General features: G+C 52.9%; 9 protein-coding genes across 9 annotated transcripts; 5 read left to right on the top strand and 4 right to left on the bottom strand.

Annotated features, from left to right (window-relative positions):
- Positions 1 to 1,947: 1,947 nt before the first annotated feature.
- DHH1 (DExD/H-box ATP-dependent RNA helicase dhh1) lies at positions 1,948 to 3,634 on the top strand (the record flags this gene model as incomplete). The annotated part of the gene is made up of 4 exons (XM_049395260.1): positions 1,948 to 1,991; positions 2,041 to 2,119; positions 2,175 to 2,771; positions 2,822 to 3,634. 4 exons carry the CDS (start codon positions 1,948 to 1,950, stop codon positions 3,632 to 3,634), a joined length of 1,533 nt encoding a protein of 510 aa, XP_049259124.1.
- A 1,377-nt stretch (positions 3,635 to 5,011) lies between these two features.
- On the top strand, positions 5,012 to 5,434 carry J4E88_001590 (uncharacterized protein; the record flags this gene model as incomplete). The annotated part of the gene is made up of 2 exons (XM_049395259.1): positions 5,012 to 5,051; positions 5,106 to 5,434. 2 exons carry the CDS (start codon positions 5,012 to 5,014, stop codon positions 5,432 to 5,434), a joined length of 369 nt encoding a protein of 122 aa, XP_049259123.1.
- A 1,054-nt stretch (positions 5,435 to 6,488) lies between these two features.
- Positions 6,489 to 8,515, bottom strand: J4E88_001589 (uncharacterized protein; the record flags this gene model as incomplete). Its single annotated transcript, XM_049395258.1, has 2 exons — positions 6,489 to 7,067; positions 7,139 to 8,515. The coding sequence occupies 2 exons, from the start codon at positions 8,513 to 8,515 to the stop codon at positions 6,489 to 6,491; spliced, it is 1,956 nt and encodes a 651-aa protein (XP_049259122.1).
- Positions 8,516 to 9,068: 553 nt separating this feature from the next.
- J4E88_001588 (uncharacterized protein) lies at positions 9,069 to 10,400 on the top strand (the record flags this gene model as incomplete). The annotated part of the gene is made up of 1 exon (XM_049395257.1): positions 9,069 to 10,400. The coding sequence occupies one exon, from the start codon at positions 9,069 to 9,071 to the stop codon at positions 10,398 to 10,400; it is 1,332 nt and encodes a 443-aa protein (XP_049259121.1).
- Positions 10,401 to 10,755: 355 nt separating this feature from the next.
- J4E88_001587 (uncharacterized protein) lies at positions 10,756 to 12,545 on the bottom strand (the record flags this gene model as incomplete). The annotated part of the gene is made up of 2 exons (XM_049395256.1): positions 10,756 to 12,359; positions 12,422 to 12,545. 2 exons carry the CDS (start codon positions 12,543 to 12,545, stop codon positions 10,756 to 10,758), a joined length of 1,728 nt encoding a protein of 575 aa, XP_049259120.1.
- An 815-nt stretch (positions 12,546 to 13,360) lies between these two features.
- On the bottom strand, positions 13,361 to 14,442 carry J4E88_001586 (uncharacterized protein; the record flags this gene model as incomplete). The annotated part of the gene is made up of 2 exons (XM_049395255.1): positions 13,361 to 14,204; positions 14,276 to 14,442. The coding sequence occupies 2 exons, from the start codon at positions 14,440 to 14,442 to the stop codon at positions 13,361 to 13,363; spliced, it is 1,011 nt and encodes a 336-aa protein (XP_049259119.1).
- A 751-nt stretch (positions 14,443 to 15,193) lies between these two features.
- On the bottom strand, positions 15,194 to 17,281 carry J4E88_001585 (uncharacterized protein; the record flags this gene model as incomplete). The annotated part of the gene is made up of 4 exons (XM_049395254.1): positions 15,194 to 16,180; positions 16,240 to 16,297; positions 16,346 to 17,039; positions 17,104 to 17,281. 4 exons carry the CDS (start codon positions 17,279 to 17,281, stop codon positions 15,194 to 15,196), a joined length of 1,917 nt encoding a protein of 638 aa, XP_049259118.1.
- Positions 17,282 to 18,452: 1,171 nt separating this feature from the next.
- J4E88_001584 (uncharacterized protein) lies at positions 18,453 to 20,786 on the top strand (the record flags this gene model as incomplete). Its single annotated transcript, XM_049395253.1, has 1 exon — positions 18,453 to 20,786. The coding sequence occupies one exon, from the start codon at positions 18,453 to 18,455 to the stop codon at positions 20,784 to 20,786; it is 2,334 nt and encodes a 777-aa protein (XP_049259117.1).
- Positions 20,787 to 21,667: 881 nt separating this feature from the next.
- Positions 21,668 to 23,137, top strand: J4E88_001583 (uncharacterized protein; the record flags this gene model as incomplete). The annotated part of the gene is made up of 2 exons (XM_049395252.1): positions 21,668 to 21,959; positions 22,008 to 23,137. The coding sequence occupies 2 exons, from the start codon at positions 21,668 to 21,670 to the stop codon at positions 23,135 to 23,137; spliced, it is 1,422 nt and encodes a 473-aa protein (XP_049259116.1).
- Positions 23,138 to 25,859: the final 2,722 nt, after the last annotated feature.

Below are 25,859 nucleotides of genomic sequence, written 5' to 3'. Positions count from 1 at the left end.
CTATCAGAATTGCATATGTGATAGGGAGAGGGGTATGATAATTGGGCCTGTGTAATGCCCGCCTAGAGCGGGTGATAGATCGTGGTATCCAGAGGTTACATACATATTATGTAGTCTGATAATCGTATCACAAGATCCGGAAGCATGCTCTGCACTATCCACTTGCCAACCAACTGACATTAAAATAGCTTAGCAGCACACGGAACCTGATCAGGAAGTCCTTTACTTCTACAGAACATATTGAGAACACCCCGGCTGTACTGTTACCCTCAGAACCTAAGACGATGCAACCTGGTGAAGTAGTACACGAGCCCAAACGCCAATCCTCCTAGATGCCCGGCATGACTTATTCGCGAGTTCGAGTCGTTGAGATAAAATCCATCGTAGACGGCATAAGCGGCAGTCATAGCCCAAAGTGGCATCGGTACGATGCCATAGATCAGCACTCTCGCGTGCGGGTTCATGCACGCTGCCACAGCGCCGATGCCCATGACGGCTCCGGAGAATCCAAGAGTCCTTGAATAGTCTCTGGCGTTAGGGCCTTCAGAACGCAACTTGTAATACCGATTGAACAAAGCGCCCACTCCTCCCGCAATCCCAGAGCCCAGAGCGATAGTCAGGTATCGCATTGGCGTTATCACAGGCGCTGCCGCTAAGAAAGAGCCCAAGAAATAAACGCTGACCATGTTCGACAATATGTGGAAGAGATCCACGTGCGTGAATGCCGCAGTGAGCAGCGACGTGTAGTTTCCGTCTCGAAATTTGTCGAGGTTCAATGTCATCGTGTCCATGAACTTTTGGTATGGCATCTGGAAGCCCTGTATAGCTTGGCTCTTAAGAAAGGCCGCGTACCCGAAGATGGCAATATTGGTACCCATGAGTCCATACAGAACAAGCTTGTTGGACTTTACTTGAGCGCTGTAGGCGTCGTATGCGCGGGAGGAGAAGAGGCGTGGTCGTGGTAGACTGAGGTGTCGGGGTGTGTGGGAAGGAGAGAAGAAGTGGGAGGTCATTTTTCTGGTAGTCTGGGGTGTCCTGAGCGTACGAAGGGCCCTTGAGAGGCCGAGCAAAGACGACATGGTGAGTTATGGGCTTTGAGTACGTGTTTCGGCGGCTGTTTACGCAAGTGTCGAAAGACAAAATCGACACGTATGACTGATGTGGAGAGATTCAGTTATTGAATCAATAGTGTGGCCGATATGTTTCTGGCTGAAATATGCTACATTCGTCGTCAATACTCATGTTGTCATGCAGCATTACACATGAAACGTACAGCTAGAGCGGACCTGGCGCGTGGTATCAAGACCGAAAGCGGCAAACAGAGAAGGTGCAATGAGAACACGCCGCTATCATTGCACAGAAATCCTCAAGTTGGATAGTCGAGAATTGGATGTCGCAGACGGGGACTGAGATAGTCGCCCTGGCACCGACGTCAGAAGGGCCAATGACAAGCACGCACGGACCCTTGCCCTCCACCAGCTTCAAGTTCCTTCTGCATAAAGCGGCCCGCCCAGCTACCACAACACCACACAGACCGACCTCACTGCACAAAATTACACCATCTTCTCTGCGCTTACCCTCTCGAGGCATCTACTAACTCCTACTGTCCTCAGTAACCCCCGCGCGAACCTCCACTCGCAGACGACTCCACAAGGCGAAACCACTACATTACGACTCTTCCGAGCCTCAATCAGCCTCTTCACAACGCACACCACCACGAGAAGCCGACACCCGAGTTGCTGCTAAACAGTCAGCACTCCCATCCCGCGCTTACCTGACCCCACTTTCTTCGGCATACACTACACGAGCCTCCACACCCAAACCCCTCACTTGCATCTGCTCTGCTCTGCCGCAAGCGTTGCACACACACCAATCGCGCCTCTATCCACACTACTAGACCTTGACGTTCCGACCAACAACCCCACCTTCGGTGGACCCACATACACAATGACTTCAGAAATCACCAACCAACTAGCGGCAACGCAGCTAAGGTGAGTCCATGTCCAACGAAGCAAGAACTACGCGCTGACATATTCCCAGCGATGCTACACCATCAGGAGAGGCAAACTGGAAAGCCGGTTTGAATGCGCCAGCGAAGGATGCGCGACCGCAGACAGAGGTAGGCTATGGACTTGGGCATCATATATATTGGACGTGAGCTAATGCTAGGGTAGGATGTTACAGCGACCAAGGGCCTCGAGTTTGAAGACTTCTTCATCAAGCGCGAGCTCATGATGGGCATTTTCGAGGCTGGATTCGAGAAGCCGTCACCAATTCAAGAAGAGACGATCCCAGTAGCCCTCACCGGCCGAGACATCCTCGCGCGAGCGAAGAACGGTACCGGAAAGACAGCCGCCTTTGTTATCCCTACCCTCGAGCGCATAAACCCGAAGAGCCCCAAGACGCAAGCTCTGATCCTCGTTCCCACCCGAGAACTCGCACTACAAACATCCCAGGTGTGCAAGCAATTGGGACAGCACCTCGGTGTTAACGTCATGGTCTCGACTGGTGGTACAGGATTGAAGGACGATATTATACGGTTGAGCGACCCCGTTCACATCATCGTTGGAACACCTGGTAGGATCCTGGATCTGGCTGGAAAGGGCGTAGCAGATCTGTCCGCCTGCCAAACATTTGTCATGGACGAGGCTGACAAGCTCTTGTCACCTGAGTTTACCCCCGTTGTAGAGCAGCTTCTTGGCTTCCACCCCAAGGACAGGCAAGTCATGCTGTTCAGCGCTACCTTTCCTATCGTAGTCAAGAGCTTCAAGGTACGTTTGACCAGCGTCTCTACGACGACAAGTTTGCTAATACAGTGCAGGACAAACACATGAACTCTCCGTACGAAATCAACCTGATGGACGAGCTGACCCTTCGCGGTATCACACAGTACTACGCCTTCGTTGAGGAGAAGCAGAAGGTCCACTGTTTGAACACCCTCTTCAACAAGCTGCAGATTAATCAGTCCATCATCTTCTGCAACTCCACAAACCGTGTAGAGCTTCTTGCGAAGAAGATCACCGAACTCGGATACTCCTGCTTTTACTCGCATGCGCGCATGCTCCAGCATAACCGTAACCGCGTCTTCCACGACTTCCGCAATGGCGTTTGCCGAAACCTTGTCTGTTCGGATTTGCTCACCCGTGGTATCGATATCCAGGCCGTCAACGTCGTCATCAACTTTGATTTCCCGAAGAACGCCGAGACATATCTGCATAGGATCGGTCGATCTGGTCGTTTCGGACATCTGGGTCTAGCTATCAACCTAATCAACTGGGAAGATCGCTTCAACCTTTACAGGATCGAACAGGAGCTTGGTACCGAAATCCAGCCCATCCCGCAAGTCATCGAGAAGAACCTATACGTTTACGAATCCCCCGAATCAATCCCTCGCCCTATGTCCAGCGCCCAACGTGTTCCTGGTCAAGGTCAAGGTCAGCAACAAGAACAAGATGGTGCTGCGCGCGGTAACCCCAACGCGCGAGGCGGCTTCCGTGGCGGTCGTGGTGGCGGCGGCCAGTTCCAGGGACAGCGCCGAGGTCCTCCACAAAACCAACAGAACCGTCAGCCAAACGGTCAGAACCCTCAGCGAAATCCTAGGCCACAGCCTACAGGTCCACCTCCTGCCTCGTAGAAAAGTCTGGTGGTCCCGATCTCTGCAGTGTCTTGAACCTGACATCTAGATTACGTCTTGATGTCACGACAATTCTCTGTCAAGAGGCTGCGATATCATTTGGTTGCCTTGCATCCATATGTGTTCATTACATTTCTTTCTTTTTTCATGACTATGCGATCAGTCGCGCCGACGACGCGGTACGGAATATCTGGACTTCTGCTATCAGGTTTAACGAATCGAATCATCGGCGCAATACGGTTCTAACGATCTCGACCTTTCTACATGTACTATATATCAAGGTCTACCAGGGTCGCGTCTAGTTTTTGCTTTGCGTCGGTTGGCTGGTTTCGCCGACTTGCGTTGCTGGAGCCTTTTGCCTCTGCAGCAGAGTGCACTGTCTCCAGTTCTGCGCGCTCTTAGTCTTCAGTTCTCACTTCCATCCTCTTTTCAACAGCATTTGGCGGTTAGGTATAGTCTTTTCAAAAGCCCAGTCCTCCTTGTATAGAGGATTGCGATTGGGTACGATCTTCTTCGGTACGACTATACCCTGTTCACGACGCTACTGGATATGTGTAGCTCCATCGAGCTATTCTACGTCTCCATTGACGGCACGTTATCACTTCCATGTCTGGTTCTTGACAGCAATTACTGTCTATGGCCATACAACTACATTCTCACCCTACTCGATGCGATGCTACACCTTGTCGCATGTCATTACGCTATGGGCTCTAGCGGCCCTCCTCCCTCCCCTAGGGTACCGCACCTACTCGGCGCTACGATTTAGCTCCCTTCAAGCCTAGTCATCTTGTGCTTTGTACAGCAAGCCCAAGGCCAGATCAGACTGGATCTATACTTCCGATGCAGTCACACGAATACCTTAGGACATGCAACTTCTCGTCCATGTTTGCGACGATTTGCTGTCGACTCTGCGGGTCTCGTGTGGTGGAAGTATTCCCAATAAGAAGAGATAACAAGACACGTTATCAAAACAAGAAAAGAAGAAAAAGCCTTTGAGGACATAATTGAAGGACTCATGGATTACGGTCGCGGTTCGCGATGAGTAGAGGATTTGTTGCTCTCTCGTTGCCGCGACTACCGTTACTGATTACGCGATACTGTTCTGACATCGTGTTGAAGTTGCGTTAAGATAGCCCCAGATCCTCTCAATGCAAATTGACTCTCCTCAAGCCTGAATTCCCTGATGTGTTGTAGCTTGTCTCCTTCCAGGTAGCAAGCTTGTTTGTTGTAAAATGAATTCGAGCTATGTGACATACATTGGCTAGGCATATCGGCTTGACAGCAAGCAAATCCGATGGCTGGACTAGATGAAGATCTGGGGTCTCCGTGATACGAGCTCAATCATAACTTCCGCTGACCACCCATTCCTGACTCAACATGGATCGCGAGAAGATTGACACGATTAATCTTATCAAAGGTAACCAACACTCTATACATCTGTCACATGTCTCCCCATGGCTAACATCAATAGCAAATGCCCGTCTGCTCTATGGTCGTGACAGCACCTACGAAGTGGTCACTTACCAAGCTGCGGATTATCATAAAGATCCGAAGGATAAATCAGGCGAAGCAGACCAGGTCGGGGCTACAACAGCATTACTTGTCGCCTATGATCTGCCCGCAGAGAGAGACGGCTTCGTACTCATGACGCACACCGTAGGCCAGAAGGACACTCCCATCACCGTTCCTAAGGCCGTCAATGCGTTGGCAAAAGAGCTGAGGCACGAAGTTGCGCGCTACGATCAACGTCTGAAGAAGGGAGTGACATTCACTGGGATGATAATAAAGCCTCCCAGCTAGAAGACCATCGCTTGTCTATAGGCGGCCTGATTCGGTCACTTGAAGATTTGCCGACGGGAACTCGCTAATTGATACATTGTTTCTGGTGCTCAAACTATTCTGCTCTCGTTCCTGACTCCGTGGTGTCCGTATGCTTTGCGTGATCCGATCCCATACCACTATACGATGTACAGTTGACTACCCTTCTGGTTCATGTTTTGTCCAACGCGACTTCCAAAGGGTGTGGTATCTTCCCATCGCAGCTGTCTCTTTGCGTCTCGACCTATCATCAAGGGAAACATCAGCATCGCCAAGGTGAGACTGCATGTACTTGAGCGTACAAAAGGTATCTCGAGGAGGGGGGAAAACATCCATTGACTTGTTTCTTCGGACTTACCTACCCCATATATGCCCATGTCATGTATTTTACGATCCACGAATAGTTTGCTGAACATCAAACGCCGTCTTCTGCTTGTCGGCAGAACGCATATATGGCTGGTTCTTAGACCAACCTAGAACTGTTCTCGATAGACTCCACGATGGTCAGCCACTTTGAACGCTACCACCTACTTTCCCTCATCAAAGACAATGCACGCCTACTCTACGGCCCTGGATATACTTACTACATTACTACCTCCAGCGACAGCACTAACACTGCTCAGGCAAAGCTGTTTGGATATAACGTTAACGGAATTGGTGGACAAGTGCTACGTGTCGGGAATGCTGCGAATAGAGATATGGAACAAGCACTGGTGAATCTGCACGTGCAGTTGATGACACAAGTCTCTGTGCTGACTGGTAAGTCGACGAAATTTTGAACCGTCGGAACAGGAAGCTAACGCCATTTCTCTTAGAGCGCTATCCCGAGGGAAGGACGTTCAAGGTTGAGCTCTATGAGCCTCAACTCAAGAAGCCTCCAAGTGCTGGGGAACGATAATTAGGCATGGCAATGATTCGGAAGTGCGACATGATCAGGAGATCGTCAAATGAACGGCTTGTAGATATTGTCTCCAACTTAGTCCGATACCAAGAGAACAGTCTGGGATAGCTCGTTACTCATGATACTACCTATCCTCTAGAAACCCACAGCCACACCAGGCCTTCTCTTCTCGATCCCCAGAACCATATCCACATACTTCCTGTTCAGAACTTCCTTCTTCCTCGCAGCAAGCAGTGACGCACTCTTCAGTACGTTCTTGATTTGACGACCGTTGAGCTCCACACTTGCCATTTCGTCCAGATCCAGATCCTTCCATCCCTCCAAGCCACCCAAGCTCTTCAAGAAGTTCTGCCAAATGCTCTTCCGCGAGGTAGACGTGAGATCAGGGTATGCCATGCTGATGTGAATACGAGACTGGAAGGCAGCATCGATGTTATCAACACGATTGGTGGTCAAGAACAGCATGCCTTCGTAGTACTCCAACACACGCAGGAAGATGGACACGAGCTTGTTTCGCTCTAGGTCGTGCGTGCTGCGCGCCTCAAGGAAGACGTCGCATTCATCGAGCAGAAGGACGGCGTTCCATTTGGATATCATCTCGAGGATGTTGGTGAGCTTGCTCTCGACTTGGTCGGGGTCGATACCCAAGTCGCCGGCGGACATCATAAACAAGGGAGCGCGCATGTGCTCGGCTACAGACTCTGCTGTAAGGGTCTAGAAGGTGTCAGTACCTTGGAACCATTGTGTTTCGTTCAAAAAGCGGGGAGATTTGTAGGGCGACTTACCTTGCCAACTCCGGGAGGGCCGCTGAGCAGAGTAATATGGCCACGGCCTTTTCCGCTGATAATGTCGTCGAATTTGCACTGGCTCATGGCTTGCGATTCGGCAAATGCAAGAATGAGCTCCTTCTGGTCTTGAGGGAGAACGAGCGAAGCAAAGGCATTGTCATTGAACTTGATGTTTTCGATGAGATCAAGGTAAAAAAACAGCCACTGCTTCTTCTTGAGCGAATAGCCCCGGACCCTAGGCAAGCATAGAAGATGGTGGTCCTCGGTGAGGCGTAGACGTTCTTCCTTGTCTTGCTTGCCAAACACGTACTTCATCTCGGTCGGGTCTTGGATTTCGAGCTTCTCAGCGACGGCTTCAGGACCAGAGGCGCATTCTTTTGCGCTGAGAGGATCGACTCGGTTGATGGAACGAGGAGAGAAGCGCTGGAAGCTGTCCGAGTCGATGATGATACGGCCAGTGCACATGTACGGTGCCTCGTTGCCCTCCCTGTCCCATCCAATCGCGAAGCCATCGTATGCCATGTAGTGGCTGCCAGCAAGTGCTTCAAACTTCTTACCACGGCTGATCAGCGCTTCTCTAACTTTGGCTTCATGAGGATGGAATGACAGTGGGAAGGCTGTCAAGCCCAGTATAGGAGCAGTGCCATGAAATTCTCGAACTCGAATAGTCTGGGCAGTACGACCGAAAGTGCTGCCGTTCCAGTCGATGGCCTCAAGGTTGATCTGGTATATCCTACCGCACTGGGTGTTGGCGTAGGAGCCTGACTTCAATTTGTAGACCCCATACGCTCCGTTGTGAGAGTTGGAGTAGATGAGGGCGCCGGGCTGATACATGATCCAGATATGATCGAATGTTACGATACCATGGCTGATGTAGTCCTCGAATGTCTTGATGACGTCCTTGAGCTCAGAGGAAAGAACTTCGTAGAGTAGCTCAACGTGTTCAGCAGTTGTGGCATCGAGATCTTTTCTGCTTTTGTACTCAAGTAGCTGAGCCCATCGATGAACGAAAGGAGTGAATGGCGCCTCGAACTCCAGGCGTTTCAATTCACAATGGATGGCTGGGTAATCCTTCAGAACTTCAGCAAGAGCAGTCTTGAGCCAAGGCGACTGGATGATGATTGAGTGGATCTTGTATTTCCTGCGGGAGTCGTCTGACTTGAGCAGACGAGTGATGAGAGCGTGTTGGGCCGTCTCTTCATTCTCAGCAGGGTCTGCGACATCCTCAGGTTCCTGCTCAGTCCAGCTCCACTGTTTGTTCTTGTCCCGCGGGCCTTGATAGAAGTTCTTGAAGGATGCAAGAGAACCTTCTGGCGCGAATTCCGTAGTGCCATTCGTGTCCTTGACACCGTTGGTGGGAGTCTCGCCGGGCATAATGGCGGTCTTCAATGAAGACAAGATAAAGCGCGTAGATGAAGTGACAAGAAGTATGAGTTACGAGACTGAAAATATTGCTTCTGTACTCGACATACCAACAGACATGGTGAGAAGTACCTTTACTTTATACACCAAACCGGCCTGCAGGCACCAGCTTTACCTGCAAGAATCATGCTATTCACCCTTTTCAGGCGTTCCAATTCAACTTGAATACAGCAGCGGTTACAGCCTTGACTGTGCAACCCAATGGACGATGGACAATTCTGAGTGGCCATGATAGCGATACTAGGTAACCATGAGGGAGGTGGCGCAAGGCGTACAATGGCTGGACCCCAGCAGCGATGCCTAGGTGTGGCAAAGTGCTGATATCCGGTGAAGTCGCGAGGCTTGTCTCAGATGGAGTCATAGGTGACTCAGGCAGTGCAGTCCTCAAGTCATACCTGCAGCGGATGGGATGCTTGGCGCGGAGAAGATGCGGAGGTGCAAGGACGCGCTAGGACAGCGAGCATTGCGCAAGTGCGCCAGGCCATGATTCGAGCAACCTCCCACCATGTCCAAAGAAGATGAGCCTTCATACATCGACTATGAGGCCTTCCTCGATCCAGACTTCTCGGCGACGTCATTCGCCAACACGCTCGTCCTCTCGACCAACAACCCCTCCGACACCCCGCTAGATCTGTCAACACCGCTGTCGCGCGTCCTCTTCGATGTCCAGGAAGTCGACACACATATCGATACCCTGACCACCAAGTCGGCACTGCCGCTGCTGGAACACACGCGAGACCATGCCGAATCGAGCGGACGCATACTGCACGAGGTGGAAGGACAGGTTGCCAGCTTGACCGAGTCGTACAAGACACTAGAGAAGGAGGTCATTGAGCGCTACGAGGTCGCTGAGCAGGTGCGACTGACAGCAGAGAGGCTCTGCGAGACTGTCAAGCTTGGCAGGGCCGTCGCGCGATGTCTCATGCTAGGTAGACAGCTCGAAGTGCGCATGTCGGAGCTGGGCGGCGTCGGCAGCGCAAAGAGGGAGGATCACAGAGCCATGGTGCGCTCGGCAGATACCATACTGTCATTGCGCCAGCTCCTTGCAGCTTCCAAGCCAGGCGAGGAGGGTGAGGGCCTGGACAGGGTCAACGTGGTGAACACGCTCAAGAGCGAGCTCGTCAACCCAGGCGAGCGCAGCATATCGTCGCGCGCTCAGCAGGTAGTCAAGGAGTTCTCCATGTCCTCGCTACTATCCTCATCAGGTCAAACATCGGCATCCACCTTTTCGCAAACCGAAGACACCAAGTCGAGAACCACGTCCGCGCTGCTCACCCTCTACCTCCTGTCGCCGGTATCGACCAAAACCACGACCGAGACCTTCGAACCGACCCTCATGCTCAATGCACTACAAGACTACCTCCAGACCCAGCTGAAGTCATCCCTCGCATCGCTCGCGCGCGCCTTGGGTCAGCTTCCCACATTAGACCGCACACTCCTCGAGATATCCGCGCGGTGCCAAAACATCGTCGCACTCCAATCCCTCCTCGAAAGCATCAAGCCACCCGCACACCCCCTTCTCGACGCCTCGCGCACCCCGAACTTTTCCAACTTCCTACAACCCCTCCTCCAAGCTCTCGATACTTCGTCACTACCCAGCTACTTCTGGAGGACGCTCGCCTCTAACATGGCGCCGAGAGTGCAGGAGCTCATGAACAAGGGCGGTGTGTCTGCAAGGACGCTGAGGAGTAACAAGACTGCTGTTGGGGACTCGGTGAAGGAATGCGTGAGTCGTGGTAGTCAGTTACCCGGGGCGTTATCGAACAAGGGTGTCGCTGTGACTTGGGAGAGGGAGGCTGCTGTCATGGTTAGGAGTGTGACGGGGCCGATTAAATGAATAGACACATGAATGCTATGAGAAACTACCTATGCGTAGTATTTGGAGGCATTGACCCATGGGACTCAAAGGACATGTTCATGTTATTAACATCACATGTTGTTCTAATCAGTTCACATCACATACGATCGAAAGTAGACTCAACAATGATGATGAAGATAAAACCGGAACTCCATTAGCTAACGCTACCCATGGTCCCAAGTAAGAAAACGAGAACCGTGTCATTCCCCCATGTAATCATAACCATTTTGTACGCATATACCTCAGCATGTATGAAAAGTGATCAAATGCTGAAAGGGGTACTGGTACACGTGAAAGCGCCGACATAACCAAAGAAACTCAAGAAGCGAGTCATTTACAACTCGTCCTTGACGCTTGAGGCGGAGGCCGAAGCCTCAGATGCCGCCGATGAGACGGAGTCGGTGACCTCAGAGGCAGCAGACTTGACAGACTTGGTAGCCTCAGAGGCGGCTGAGGAGGCTGAGTCGGAAGCGACAGAGGCGCCAGACTTGACGGTCTCGGTACCCTCTGAAGCGGCGGAAGCAGCGGAGTCGGTGGCGGAAGAGGCACTGGCCTTGGCGGATTCGGTAGCATCTGCGGCGGACTTAGCGGCAACTTCGGAGGCGGCCATGGCCTGTTCAGCGAGCTTTTCAGTCGTACCTTCGACGGCCTCGCCAATGCTGGCCTCAGCCTTGTGTGATCCGTTCTCCTGGATGAACTGGACGAGGTCCTCGACCGTGCGGGAACCAGAGTAGTCAACTGGGGAGTCCTTCTTGCCAGCGGGGAAGAGCTTGATAGTGGGGAAACCCTGGATCTCATCGGGAACGTCGTTGGCGGTGGCGTCAACCTTGGCGATGGTCACAAGCTTGGAGAGCTCATCGGAAGCGTAGAGCTGGCCGAGCTCCTCGTACTTGGGAGCAAGAGCCTTGCAGTGACCGCACCAGGGAGCGTAGAACTCAACGAGAACGTCCTTGTCGTTGTTGAGGACGACATCCTTGTAGTTGTGGGCGACGATGGTGGTGACGGGGCCGTCGTTGGACTCGGGAATGGGCTCAGACTTGATGCTGGGCTCGACCTTGCCAGCGAGGAAGTCGTCGACGAACTTGCCAATCTCCTTCTCGGTGATCTTGGCATCCTGGTCGTAGGGGAACTTCTCGTTCTTCTCGGTGCGCTGGATAGCGAAAGCGGGCCAGGTGCCAACCTTCAGGTTGAGGTTACCAGCGTGCTGGCCGAAGGACTTGGCGTCGATGGTGGCGAAGTTGATCTCGCCCTTGTGTTTGAGAGCGAGGGGCTTCAGCTCCTTAGCGAACTCCTCGCGCTCCTCGGGAGTCTCAGCGAAGATGTATGCGAGGGGAAGGCCAGCGGCCATGTATCCGGCGTAGGTCTCGGGGCCGACCTCACCAATGAGAGGGGTAGAGGCGACCTTGGCGAAGTCGCGGATAGCGTCGGCGTCGAAGGTCTCGGTGAAGACGTCCTTGCCGTCGTCGAAGGACTTGTAGAGGACGAGGCCGGGCTGCTTGACACCCTCAGCCTTGGCAAGGGCGGCGTCGTTGGTGGCTCCGAAGAGGAAGTTGTCGCGGAGACCGTTGGCGACCGAGGTGAAGGTCTCGTTGGAGGCCTTGTCGTCGGCGGCGAAGTAGGCGACGAGGACGACCTTGTCGGCGGTCTTGAACTCCTCGAGAGTGTCCTTTGTGACGTCGGAGACGGCGGGGAGAGCCTGCTTGGTCATGTACGAGATCAAGCTGTCGGCCTTGCGCTGTCCACCGTAGGGCGAGACATTCTCGGGGCCGCGGAAGACCTTGAGGGTGGGGTAGCCCTCAACGCCGTACTCCTGGCACAGATCCTGCTCCTCTGTGCAGTCGACCTTGACGAGGGCGATATCCTTCTCCTTAAGTGTGGTAGCCGCCGTCTCGTACTCGGGAGCAAGTGCTTTGCAGTGGCCGCACCATGGCGCGAAGACTGTAGGAATTGTTAGTTCTGCAATTATTTCTTTGAGTCTTGAGTAACTCAGGAAAGCTTACACTCTGCAAGGACGAGGTCGTTCTCCTCGATGAAGCTCTTGAAGTTGTCGGTCTTCAGTTGCTTGACATCAGATGCGGCGGCGACGGCCGCAAAGAACGCAGCGCAGACAGTCGTGTACTTCATTTTGCTGTGCTTGTATGTGGTTGAAGTTGGGTAGGCACGACGAATTGGGGTAGGAGTAAGAGAGGACAGCGGTAGAGGAGCGCTTTATATTCCAAGTGGATGGCTGTGACTTTCGAGCAACTGTGTTCACACCAGCTTAGCGCTAGAGCGGCATGGTCCCTGCGCCTCCACCTATTTTCACCGCATTGAGAGACCACGTTGAACTTACCACCCACTGCACTTACCCGCCGCATGCCTGTACCCACCTTTGTCCAGCATTTCCCTAGCACTTTCGCCGCCGCCCCTCTACATCTCACTCACATCGCTTGGTCTCCCGACCGCTTGCAGTTAGCTTGCAGTTCCTGCCGATCCCAGTGCATATTATTAATCTGTGTTCACTTTCTACTTGCCATTCCCAACTGCGGCGAGTGTCAGCTTCTGAGGACAGGTGTTCCTTCACTCGGGTCATTCCAAACTGATTCACTCGGTGTGGCTCGTATTATTTCAATCGGCCCTCAACTAGTGGTGTACCCAGGTAGTCCTGGTAAATGCCGACCGACCCGTGGGCAATCGCTTCCCTACTTGGCAAAAGTTCTAAAACGGGTTCACTGGGTACTCACCAAATGCTTAAAGTCTGAATGGCTCGCCTTTTATTAATTCTGTTGCATGGGGTACTCGCAATGTGTGTCGAGAGGAAACGTGGTCGTGTGAGATCTTACCGCGGAACACTTCCGTTCTTATCTTATCTAAAAAAGCACATCGCCATCACTCAACGCGAGATGTGTTCTTAGAACCGTGATCAACAACGATATCAAAGTCAATTGATGATTACAAACCTACGCAGCAGTAGCGACCGTCTGACTTGCATCCTTCGCTTCATCTATCCCCGCTCCTTCCTTCAACTTGCGCATCCTCTCCTCCTCCTTCCTCTTCATCTCTTCTTGAATTCGCAATCGCTCGGGGATAACTGGTTGCCTCTTTCCAGTAATCTTGAACCCCTCAATCCGGTCCTTGCCCAACGCCTTCATGGTCTTGCGCTCCACCGCGCTGTAGTTTCCATCGACACGATCAAACACAAAAGGCTCCTTGACGGACACCGGTGGGTTGGTAATGACGCGGACTTGACGAAGTTGGTTGTTGGACGCTGAGTGCAGCATCAGCGGATGCAAAAGGTAGACGTCGCCAACTACACCGGTGGCTTCCACGAAAGCCTCATCGGGCATACTGGCAGCTAGGTCGTTGAACCACTTCAGTCCTTGCTCTTGTACAAACTCCGGGTTTTGCGCTCTTGGCGTCATCCTTGGGCTGACTCCGTCAGGATTCTCGTATAGATGTTTCGCCACAGTGGGAATGGCGGCAGGACAAATGTAGGTTCCACCACCGCCTGGAGCGATGTCTGACCATAGCGGGATGACCAGAAGCGCTTGCTCAGGTGAATCGAGGTAGTGAACAAAGAAGTCTCCGTCGACGTGCCAGCCAGGTAGCTCTTGAGGGCGTACCACTTTGTTGTGACCCTCTGGCGTTCCGAGGTTTACGATGAAGCCATCTTTCCAAGTCGATGCGTTAGAATCAACGCGGTCGCTGCCACCCACAAGGTTGCAAATTCCAGCCCAGGCTTTTGGTGCAAACTCTTCGACAGAGAATTCGTTGAAGAAGGGCATGTTTGTTCGCTCGGTGTGCCTGTATCCGTCATGTCAATGTCTGTTGATGGCTGCACGTAAGAGACTTATAATTGAAGAAGAAAAGCGTACCATGTCGACTTGTCTTTGGGATCCATACCCAATCGTGTCCAGAGCGTTTCCTGCAGTCCTTCTGCTTGCTCTCTTGTGAAGCAGTTGCTCAACTTCAACCATCCGTTCTCCAGAAAGAAGTCGATTTGCTCTTGCGAGAGCTTGTATTGCTCCTCTGCGTTGGCCATTGTGTCGTATAATAGTTTATTCGAGTATCGTATGTACTGCGATGTTGTTTTCGTTTGGTCGATACGGGAGACAAAGTCAAGCTTATATGTCGTAAGTGAACATTCAAGAACGTATTTATGCACCTGGGAATGGATATCCTATTACCGCCCTCATGCGATTCTTAACGCCACCGACGGTAGGCGTAATGCTGCTAACGGCAGTAATGCCAATTTATCCGGTGGACGATTAGCCATGTGCCCGTTCAGGGTGCTACACGTGCCGTCCCCAGAAGTGCAAGCCCTGGAGATATCCTGCGGGGCAAGCTGTTTGGGGAAGCCGGCGGGGAATCCTCTCGTACTAACGAGAACATCGGAAATCCTAAGGCCCGCTGTTACCACGACCTAGACCGAGTAGGAGAAAAGGCCAGGGCGCTGCGAAGACTAGGTTATTTCCGGGTATTTCAACTGTCCGAGAGCCACCAGCAACGGCCCCGTGTTTCTCTTCCGCGGACGCGCACCTTTGGTTTATTGGCGACAAAGATCGCGGCAAGATCTTGACAACGGGTAACGCGCTGCACTACGGCACGACGGATATTCTCCTTCGATGGGAGATGACTAATTCATGGGACTTGGAAGATGATTGCGATGATTGGTATGCATATTATTACATTCTACATACAATATTTACCCTTATATCCGCATCGTCCGTCGCGGAATAGAGCGCCGTTATTCATGTCATTACTGCGTCGCGCGCATTCAGGTCGCAGTCCCCCTAGTTTCCAGGCCACCAAATGTAGTTGTTGGTCTCCTCTGGCGTATCGAATACAAGCTCACTGCTCGAGTTTACTGGCCTAGCTGGGAAGGCGTTTGTCTCAATGTTCCAGACCTTCATGTCGGAAGCCTTGACAGTAGAGTTGTTGCCAGCCCAGATGCCGAATCCAGTGCTGTCGGTACGAGCAGGGTAGATACGAGTCGTAAGCCAGAAGCGGTCGTTGACAAGGACTTCTACGAGAGATCCGTCAACGAAGATGTCCATGTGAAGAGACTCGGTGGTACCGTTGGAGAATGTGTATGGGTAGAAAAATCCCAGCATGGTGTAGTTGGCAAACTCAACGATGGAAGATGAGTGCGAGCGGTCAACGTTGATGGTGTAGTTCTCTGGAGAATACCAAACTATAGTCTGTTCCTCGTGTCCGGGTGATTGGGCAATGACAACACCGGCAGGTCCAGTGAAGTCAGAAAGCGAAACCTGGAGGTGCATGTGGCTGCTCCCATTGCCGGAGATCGCGCCGGAGACACAGGCATTGTCGCCAGTCTCGATGACATGGGGCTCAGCTCCAGCGTGGAAGCCTTCCACAACCTCAGGTAGGGGACGAGCTCCTAGGGTGTATCCAGTGAAGGTACCATCACTGTGTTCTTCAACACGAGTGTTGCCCTTTGTAGTCAGACCGCCATTGGTGTTGACCAGGTCCTTGGTCTTGATGACGTACATCTCTCGAGGGATAGCCATGGCACCTTGGTAACCCATCTGGTTGATCGCAAAGTTGTTGCTCTCCTCGTTGGCCCAACCCCACTGGACGCGACGGTCGTTCTTTGAATCCCAGAAGCTGGTAACCGCGTAGAGAAGACCGGAGTCGATGGCGCCGCCCGACAGAGGGGTGAACTCAACAGAGCCGTTGTCCCTTCTGTTGACCTGGCCTTCATTCCACAGGCCCCATTGTGCACGTGGATGCCAGGTAAGGTTGCCGCCTTCAGTACCCTGTAGGAAGCACGAAGTCAGTACATGTGTCACATGTAGCCGCCACGGCCGGAACTTACCATTAGAACGTAGTAATGAACGTCGTCATCTTCATCGGTCAAAGAGAAAAAGTTCGATCTGTAAAATCAGTACACGAGCGATTGCAGCGAACGGATACTGGCTTACACTTCGAAATTGAAGCCATAGGTTCCGGTCTCAAGCAAAGAGCCAAGAGTCTCGTTCCTCTCGGGCTCCCACAGAGCGCCAAGGAAAGTCCAGTCTGTCAAGTTGCTGGCGGGAGCGCTGTAGAAGGGAATACGGCCACCGCCACCCTCGCCCTTGATGCCAGAACCAAGAACCATATACCAGTGGGGCTCCTCTTGTCCTAGAAGAGCATCCATCTCCGGCCAAGGCTCGACGAAAGGATCGCGCCATCCGGTAATATTCCATCCGCTGGGTGGCTCGGTCATAATAGGGTTGCCAGCATACTGCTCCCAGGTTTCGCCGCCATCGTTAGAGATGACGATGCTCTGGCTCTCAGTTCCCTTGATATAAGGTAAGGCCCAGTTTGTGGGGAGATACTGGACGGAGGTGTAGAAGGCGATGAGAGTACCGTCCTGCTGTCCTTGGAGATTGTAGGGCTGTGCCGAGCCTGAGAAGATGCCAAGACCATAGTAACTGCTGTTGTCGGAATCAGGAAAAGGACCGGTGCCAACAGACTGAGCCTGATCATCTTCCCAGCCTCCAACATCTGTCCAAGTAATCATGTCTTTGGAGGTTGCATGACCCCAAGAGATGTTACCCCAGTTGACATGGTTGGGATGCCACTGGTAATGGAGGTGATATCTCTCCGTGGCAGGATCGTACATCATTCCACATGCTACAGAGATAGAGGTACGAAGTCAGTATTTGTCTCACATGCACTTCGTACAGCCAAAACTTACGATCGTTGAGCCATCCTGCCGGTGCGGAGAAGTGGTACGTAGGGCGCCATCTTGTGAAGAGAGTGTTGTTGCCCAAGCCTTCGATGATATCGGCAGTCAGTACAGCTGGCACCTCCTGTGCGCCGACGGCGGAGAGGCTGCCAAGCGCAATGCTCAGGAGAGGAAGAGATCGAAACATGATGAGCTTGCAGATCGATACTCAAATCTAACAGCAGCCATGGGAGGTTTATGTACTTTTCCGCAGTAAACAAGCAGGGTCCACCAAGATCATTTGTGATCAAGATATTTGAGTCCAAGAGCTTGCGCCCCGAGCCTATGGTCTGGGCTGGCGCAATCCCGAAGCTGGGTGCAGTAGCTTGATGACGATCCCCGCAAATTCGGCACCAGCTCTCCATGTTCCCCACAATCGGTACTGGAAAGAAGAAAGTGTCGTTCTCGAACATGCATGGAGAGGCTGGTATGCGCCACTCGGTCATCTCTTGCACGTTTGCTAACGTGATGTGACATAGCAGCGAGTCTCGAAGTCCGGGAGACTCTCCGATGAAGCTCGTGATACCTGCGCCTGGTCCAAGTCGAAGAAGACTTTTCTTGTATACACGACGTGGCTTGGCTGGAAATTACCGACAACGGTCCTTAGTAAGTCAATGGGTTGTTGTGCTACCGAGTATTCTCCCGAGATCCAAGTATTACTGCGGGGATACTCAAGGGCTTGACTATGGAGAATCCGGACGACATCGGACTCTTTGGGGTAGCTTCGGAGCGTGCAGCCCACCCCATTCAAGGGAAAAACCGAGCACCCAAGAGCCTACATCAAGATAAAAGCTTGCGAAGTTGGTGGCCTAACGGCGACGTAGGCTCCTAGGTGTTCAGTTTTTCCCTTGTACAAGGTGCAGCCCTTGCGCAGGAACGCTCGTGCGGAGGAACAAGCAGTCCCATGGAAAGGCGGCATGGAATGGGGTACCATAGATGTCGAACGCATACGCGCTATTGCGTGCCACGATACGTGGGCATGGTGCATGCACTCCCCAGCATTTTGTATCTTCTGGATGTAGTAGTGCAGAGTAGTATCATCTGAGATATAATGATGAGCGATGCATGTCAAGGGCATTATACGCGAGTGTATGGGTGAATGAGGTGGAAGTCGCGATCTCGGGAGACCGTGGCGGGCCCGCGAGACGTCATTGCTGGCGGGCGAATCAGGAAGCTCCCCTCGGAGCCTCCACGTTTCCTTTCTCCCAGCACCGCCGCATCACGCGAACGCGACTCTTCCCCGGTTGTGTTCGCTCTCATCACCCTCAGATGGGGACACGCATTCCTTTCTAGTCGCCTTGCACCTTCACCACCGCACCATGAGTCGACTCAAGCTCTACGTCGCGGGCTCGGCCGCCATGGCCAACATTGTGCTGATGCGCGCATACTACGAGCGCCCCAACTTCTACTCGGCCGCCGTCTACATCTCCCAGAGCACCGGCTCGCTCATGTTCCTCGTCAATCTGATGCTCATCGTCGCCGCGAGCTTCGGCTATGGACTCCAACGCCTCTTCTACGGCCCCCTCCGCCCCATCGAGACCGAGCAGCTGTACGACAAGGCCTGGTTCGCTGTGAGCGAGACACTGCTGGCTATGACCATATTCAGGGATGATCTCGGCATGTGGTTCTTCGCAATGTTCCTCTGCTTGCTTGCAGGCAAGGTCTGGCAGTGGATCGGAGAGGGGAGAGTCGAATTCCTCGAGCAACAGCCTCCGGCAAACCCAAAGCTCTTCCACACGCGCCTCATGAGCTCCTTGCTATTGTCCGTTGCCTTCGACATCTTCATGATGCAGTACTGCATTGATTCAATCCTGTCAGAGGCACGGCCGGGTGTCATGGTCATGTTTGGCTTCGAATACGTCCTCCTGGCCACCGCATCGATATCGACCCTACTACGATACGCACTGTCGCTCGTCGAACTATACATTACACACCGCCAAGAGAAAGCACGAGAGGAGGCTCGTCGTATCGCAAGGGAACAAGCACGCCAGCAGGCTACAGCAGAAGGAATTGAAGCGCCTGCTGAGGCAGACGACGATGAAGACGAGGGCGACGTGCCCGGATGGGAAGAGAAGGGTCGCTGGGTATTCTACTTGGATCTCGCGACCGACTTTGTCAAGTCCTTCGTCTACCTGGGCTTCTTCGTCATTTTGATGACTTTCTACGGCATACCAATCCACATCATGAGAGACTTGTTCATGACCATCCGATCCCTCCTCAAGCGTATCCACGACTTCATCCAGTACCGAAACGCGACCCGCGACATGAACACACGCTATCCAGATGCGACGGCAGAAGAACTCGAGCGGGAGAACACATGTATCGTCTGTCGCGAAGAGATGCGGCCGTGGACACAACCAGGCGCAGACGGTGCACAGCCAGGTCGAAGAATGGACGAGCGACAACGGCCGAAGAAGCTCCCCTGCGGACACATCCTACATTTCGGATGTCTTCGTAGTTGGCTTGAGAGACAACAGGTGTGTCCCACGTGCCGAAGGCCAGTACTCTCATCAGCGACGACACAAACTACGCAACGCAACAATCAAGCCAACCCGGGGGAGCAAAACCTTCAGAACCGAGAGGCACTGCGAGCAATGTTTGGAGGAAATGCGCAGCAAGGTGCTGTCGGAGGGCAACAAGGACAAGGCCAGGGCCAGGGTCAGCAGCCTGCACCACAGGGTGGACAAGCAAATCCTCCAGCAGGCAACATGCGCGTGTTCAACTTCGGGCCATTTCGGATCGCTCTCGGGAACATTCGCGTACCACCAGGACAACAGGACAATGTCGCCGTGCAGAACGCGATTCAGCGATTGCGCGAGCAAGCCAACGGAAACAACGCGGCGCAGAATCAAGATCATCAAAACCAAGCACAGGGCCACACGGGCTTCACGCCATGGGCTACTCCCAACCTTCCCACCGGCCCCATCCCCGGAGCCGTCGCGCTGCATCCGTCAGATATTCAGTCCGACATATTGCGCATACAACAGAACATTATTGAGTCGATGCGGCATCTCAACGCACAACACGAGCAACTTGAGGTTGTCCATAGACTTCTTGCTGAGCTCAACAGGCTTCAGCAGGCTTCAGGCGTGGCTGCCGCGACAGGGCAAGAGCTACCACCTATTGCCCCATTGAACCCACCTAACATGAACTCGTTCGTACCGCAAGCCTACTTCGCCAGAGGGTCCGTTCTGCGACAGGGCGATCCCGGTGTGCCTGAAGGCTTGACGCTACCGGAAGGGTGGACATTGAGGCCGATGGCCCTAGCGCCACGGAACAGCCAAGAAAGCGCGACACGTCCATCCTCGCAACCTGGACATCCGGCGCCAGAGAGTGGCTCGATACCGCCTCAACTTCAGACAACACCGCCAGTAGCGGAACCTGACGCAGGGCCTTCGACGTCCGCTCCCGCGGCCTCACAAAACCAGCCAGCTTCGTCGACTCCTAACCCGACTACTTCCGATGAGCCCTCCAATCGTTCGCCGAAGCCTGCAGAGCCTAGCTCTCTCGAGTCAAGCTGGAGCTTTGGTAACGTAGGAGAGAGGACTGAGGCCGAAGGCTCAAGCTCTGCGGTCGCTGGAAGCAGCTCTGAGGGCCAGACTGCAACAAGACGGACTGTTACTGTTGAAGATGTCGAAGACGGTGAGCAGTAGCTGGACGATGGGCGATGACACTGTTACGGTTCTGTATTGCATAGCGAGGCGTTCGGGTTTGTTGATTATTCTGGAGCGACAGGGAGTCGCATGTGTCAATGGAGCACGACAGGGAATCCCTGCGAATGCCAATTCATCACACCGGTCGGTGCTCCACCGCGTTTCTCGAGTGTGTATTTGATTGTATCACCATCATTGAACAAAATAATGAAGCATGCCGTGTTAACCATTCATCTTGTATGCACCCCGCACGCACATGCTCTTCAACTCGCAGGAATCCAGCCCCCGAGACGACACTGGACGATGGTTTGATGCACATTCGAATGCACATGTACATGCACGCACTCGGCCCTCCACTACCAGACCCACAAAGCTTATCGATGCCGGCCTAGCCTGCCCCATCCCGTCTTCGCTTGCCGCTAGCGCGAAACACGTGTCCAGTCAAACCTCGACTGCCTCCCAAGACACCATATTGAGGCGGCTACGTGCAGGTCGTGAACAGCACCAGGTTGAAACGGCGGCCTAGGCGGTGCGAGGACGGTGGGTAGCACCCAGTAACAGCTGCAGGAACGCAAGCCCTGCGACACACTTGTAAGCCCTCGAGGGCGTGTGCAGACCAGGGTCGGGCTGCCAACGGAATAAGTGTAAGGGCCCCCGTCTTGGGCGAGCGTGTTAACGGCGACTTGACTCGACTTAACACGACTGAGGTTAACGTTGTGATTTGGCTTTTTGGATGACTCTTCATTCACTCTCGCTAATGGATGCTTAGACCGCACTTTGTTTATTGCAATTTTGTATACCTATCGTCCTTTTCTCTTCCCTTCTCTTCAGTTCCATTTTGCTTTGCATCTTTTCCTTGTTCGTTGTCTTGCGTTTTAGCGATGGCGGTCAAGTTAGACCATGCGCATGTTGCGCGTAGGCCTGAAGAGGCCGAGGTATCTACATGCGTCTCAGGCATCATAGAAGCTTTTCAAAATGGACTGGATATTTTCAAAAGCTTGCGCGAAAGAAGAAGAAAGCGCAGATCAAAGAGAGATACCGACACGCCTGATTCAACAAGTACTGCCGAGCACCAACTCTCAAAAAGCTTGCGCAGAGGGCCAGAGGAGGTGGCCGGAAAGTATACTGAATGCTACTACAGCGGCATCGGGCCGCGATTCGCAAAGGGCGATGGTAAGTACAAAGTCCACTTAACACATAAGCCGTACTAACGTAATGCAGCTATCGCGCACCAGTCACTCGCAGAGACATTGATCAAATTAAACACAGGCCTCGTTGCCATCATCGCAGCGTTCCTGAACCATGACGCGCAAAAAAGCGGAAAGGGTCACCTAGACATAGACTACAAGTCGTTGACCCACCTGTCCGACGCATCGCGGCGTGAAGCAATACAAAGCCTTACCCAGTTATATCAGCGACTAAGCCAATCTCAACTCCAGCTGCATAACATTGGCGCTCCACCATGCCCGCGATGTGGCACAAGCAAACACCACGACTGCTCCTCTCGCAGCACTAGCCCTGAGAAGGAGAAGAAGAAGTCGAGCTCCACTCGCCAACGTTCCTCGGGCCATGTAGTCACACGCATGCCCATGAAGAACCGAAGCTCGAATGAACCCCGGCTCGTCGTCATGCGACCTAAGACCACCCGCAAGGGCAGCTCGTCGAGTAAGGAATCTTCTTCAGTGAAATCGCCGTCAAGTTCATCTCGCAGCTCTTCACCGCTGGCATCCCCTCAGCCAAAGAAGATCCAGATGGCTCCACAGCTACCCTTGTACGTACCTGTCGACCCGTTCGAGCTCGAGACATCTGGCGTCATCAGAGGCACGCTAGGTGGCGCAGCACCAAAGGCCAGTAGTGGTGGTGTCAAAAAGCGCGTTGATTCCTTCGACGACCCGCGCGAACCATGGCCTCAAGAGAACGCCCACACAACTACCAAATCGCCCTCCCCAAAGCACCATAACGAGCCCACCCCCAAGCTCCCCACCTTTACCCCTACATCCCGCCGCTCCCCATCTCCTGCTCACTCCAAACCCGCAGTCTCTTCCAAGCCTCCCCCAGTCCCGGAGAAACCCTCCTACCTATCCCCTCCACCACTCCTCGACCAGGCCCCAGCAACCCTCCACTTCCGCCGCCGCCTGGACAAAGCCACACCATCGAGCTATACATTTGCTTCCGGTAGCACGAGACTGGGAGAGATACCCGAGAGACGCTGGAACATGCCCTTTGATTACCAGGAAGCTGAACGTCTCAACACTGAGGCTGCTTTGAATGGATACCCCAATGCGCCTACGGCAGATGCCAAGGACGCGAAGAAAAAGAAGCGCTTTGGCTTCATGCGACGAGGTGATTAGAGAATCATCCCGTCGGTGTTTGTTTTATGTTTGTACAACTGTTGTTCCTCTCTTTTCACGTTTTGTCTCTTGCGGGTCCGCTTCTTGTTTTTGCTGACAGATGTTGGCGTTCCTGCCGGTTGACTTTTCTCTCTACTCTGTTGTGTTCTTGGCGTTGGTCGGCATCTCTTTTCCTCTCTCTCTCTCCACTCTTGGCATCCGGCCCTGGGGGCCCGGTAATCACGGCTACGATTACGATTCTTTACGCTTTAACGACTTTGACGAGGATATACCCCTTTCTTTATTGGTTATACCCTTTTCTTTATTTGGTTGTTAACGGCGGCATCTATATACCCATATCTTGTTTTTGCTAGCGATGTCTGCATATAGCAGATGCTTTTTGGATTACTTGGTAGTATGATTAATTTGGATATGGTTTTCGGCTTCTACAATTGAATTTTGTTTGGATTGACTATGATGTACGACTTCTGATGGTGATGTTGAAGTAAAGTTCGATCTTCAAAAGGGCGTATGTGGTTTCATTCACTATATCGCCACCCTCCTCTACCCCTGCCTCTGCCCCTGCTACTAGACGCTACGTGTACTGGCGGAGGTTTTTTCCGCACGAGTCCGTCCTCTCCGAAAATCCAGCTATGTGAGTCGTTCACGATGTCTACCATGGTCTTACCCTCAGTATTCCTTGCGGTTCTCTCCGCACCTTTCTCTAACAGCAGATTGCATACTGCAGGACTAAATCCCACTGGGCGGTTAATTTCTGAAACGGACATGAGCAATGGGGTTTCCCCCTCCTGATTCAGTGCGTTCAGTTCAACACCGTGTTCAAGGAGTACATCGATGATTGATGTAATCCTGACTTCATCTCCTGGTTCGATGGATTTACTTGCGCAGTGTAAGGTGTTCATGCCAGACGTTGTTTTGGCGCACGCATCGGCGCCAGAGTCGATCAGATAGCGGACAAGCTTCTCGTTGCCGAACTGAGCGGCGCCATGCAGCGCTGTCGAGCCATCTGCAGCAGTGGTGTGCAGATATTCACCATGGTTATGAAGCAGTTGTACTAGCTGTAAGCGCTCTTCATTACTGTTGGAATAGTGAGAGAAGAATTCGACTGCGAAGCGAAGCGGTGTCCACCCAATCTCGGTACGATCAGTCTTTCCCGAAGTGACATCATGAACATTCGCGCCGTTATCAAGTAGCAACTTTACTATTGATATGTTGCCAGACTCGCATGCTGTGTGAAGTGGTGTCTCTCCTTGAAGCGCCCGAGCAGAAACATCCGCGCCGTTCGCGATGAGAACTTTTGCGAATGAGGCATTTGCTACCAAATGCAATGGGGTGTAGCCGTCCTCGTCCGTACCGGATACGCTTGCTCCCGCCTTGATGAGATCCTCAACAAGACTCGGGTCATCGTCCGCGTCTCGAATGATGCCGCAAAGCGGCGAAGTCTCATCAGGCGCAACGTGATCGACGCGCAGGCCGTTGGCCAGAAGAAATCGTACAACATCTCGCGGCACGTGCGACATGTGCAGGCAAGCCCAAAAAGCTGTAGAGTGTCGACCTTGATCGTCACGCGTATTGACATCAGCACCAGCTTTGACAAGACTATCCATGATGCTAGAAACGCTTTTGTCCAGAGGGCAGCATAAGACTGGTGGTCGGCATCGGTCGTCACAGTCGTAGTCGTAAAGGGCGCAAATGAGGGCTTTTCCTAGGGCTGTCCCATTTCCATTGAGGCGTACGGGATCTGAAAACCTTGCCTGGTAGTAGTGGAGAAGTAGCTCAAAAGCCTCCACATGCCAACACAAGGCCGCTCTTTCTATGGCTAGCCGTACAGCCTCTAGCCTGGACATATCAGAGAAGTCGCGAGTTCCCCGCTTCTCTAGAATCAAGGCAAGGCAGTCCACGTGATTCTTGGATGCGGCGAAAAATAGCGCGGATGGCGATATACTGATATCGTGGTCGAGGAGCGCGGCTAATGCATTTGATTGTCCCAGCCAAGCTGCAAGGTCAAGTGCAGACAGCGAAACTTGGTAGGCTGGCTCGATGTCGTCTTTGAGTGTAGGATCTGCACCAGCTTCCAAGAGAAGCTGTACAACCGATCCGTGATCGGCGCGTATAGCGAGGTGTAAAGGGGTACAATCGTTCCCGTTACGAGCGTCGATGTTCGTGGTGGCGGTTGTGTTGTTCTCTAGTATAGATGTGACCAGAGCAACATCGCCTTTGTAAGCCGCCGTATGGATTTCGCAATCGCTATCGTGAAGTGGATATTGCTCCATCCACTTCCGGTTCTCCTCAAGTATAAGGGCATATACTTCGGCATCTTCGTTCGGCATGCTGACTGATGACGAAGAGGTACGTGATGGAAGGAAGCAAAGTGAGATGTCGTATCCGAAGATGAACCCATGAGAGAAAGTCATATATCAAGAATCCATAAATGAACAGTTTGTCGCCCTTTATCGCAAAAGGGCGCGAACATCTCGAATTCTGCATCTTTCAGGGCGTTCCACTGCGCAAATGGTTAGTGAAGGATTTCGGTAGATTACGTAGCGGAGCCCATGGCCTGAGCGCGGTCGTTGCATGTCCTTCCATCAGAAGAATTCGCACATCTGCAGATGGATTTGTGCCGTGGTTCTTTCCATGCTGAAGGTTCCTTCGTCATCCGAGTGCGTGCGTTGTGGCTCGTGCGGGGCTCTGACTCGGGGTGTCTCACAGTCTTGCGGCAACA

This window comes from Alternaria novae-zelandiae (genome assembly GCF_023758075.1).
Source record: "Alternaria novae-zelandiae strain BMP 2774 chromosome Unknown scaffold_2, whole genome shotgun sequence".
Classification (NCBI taxonomy): domain Eukaryota; kingdom Fungi; phylum Ascomycota; class Dothideomycetes; order Pleosporales; family Pleosporaceae; genus Alternaria; species Alternaria novae-zelandiae.
The sequence above is the reverse complement of the archived record's forward strand: the minus strand, read 5'-3'. Positions and strand labels throughout refer to the sequence as shown.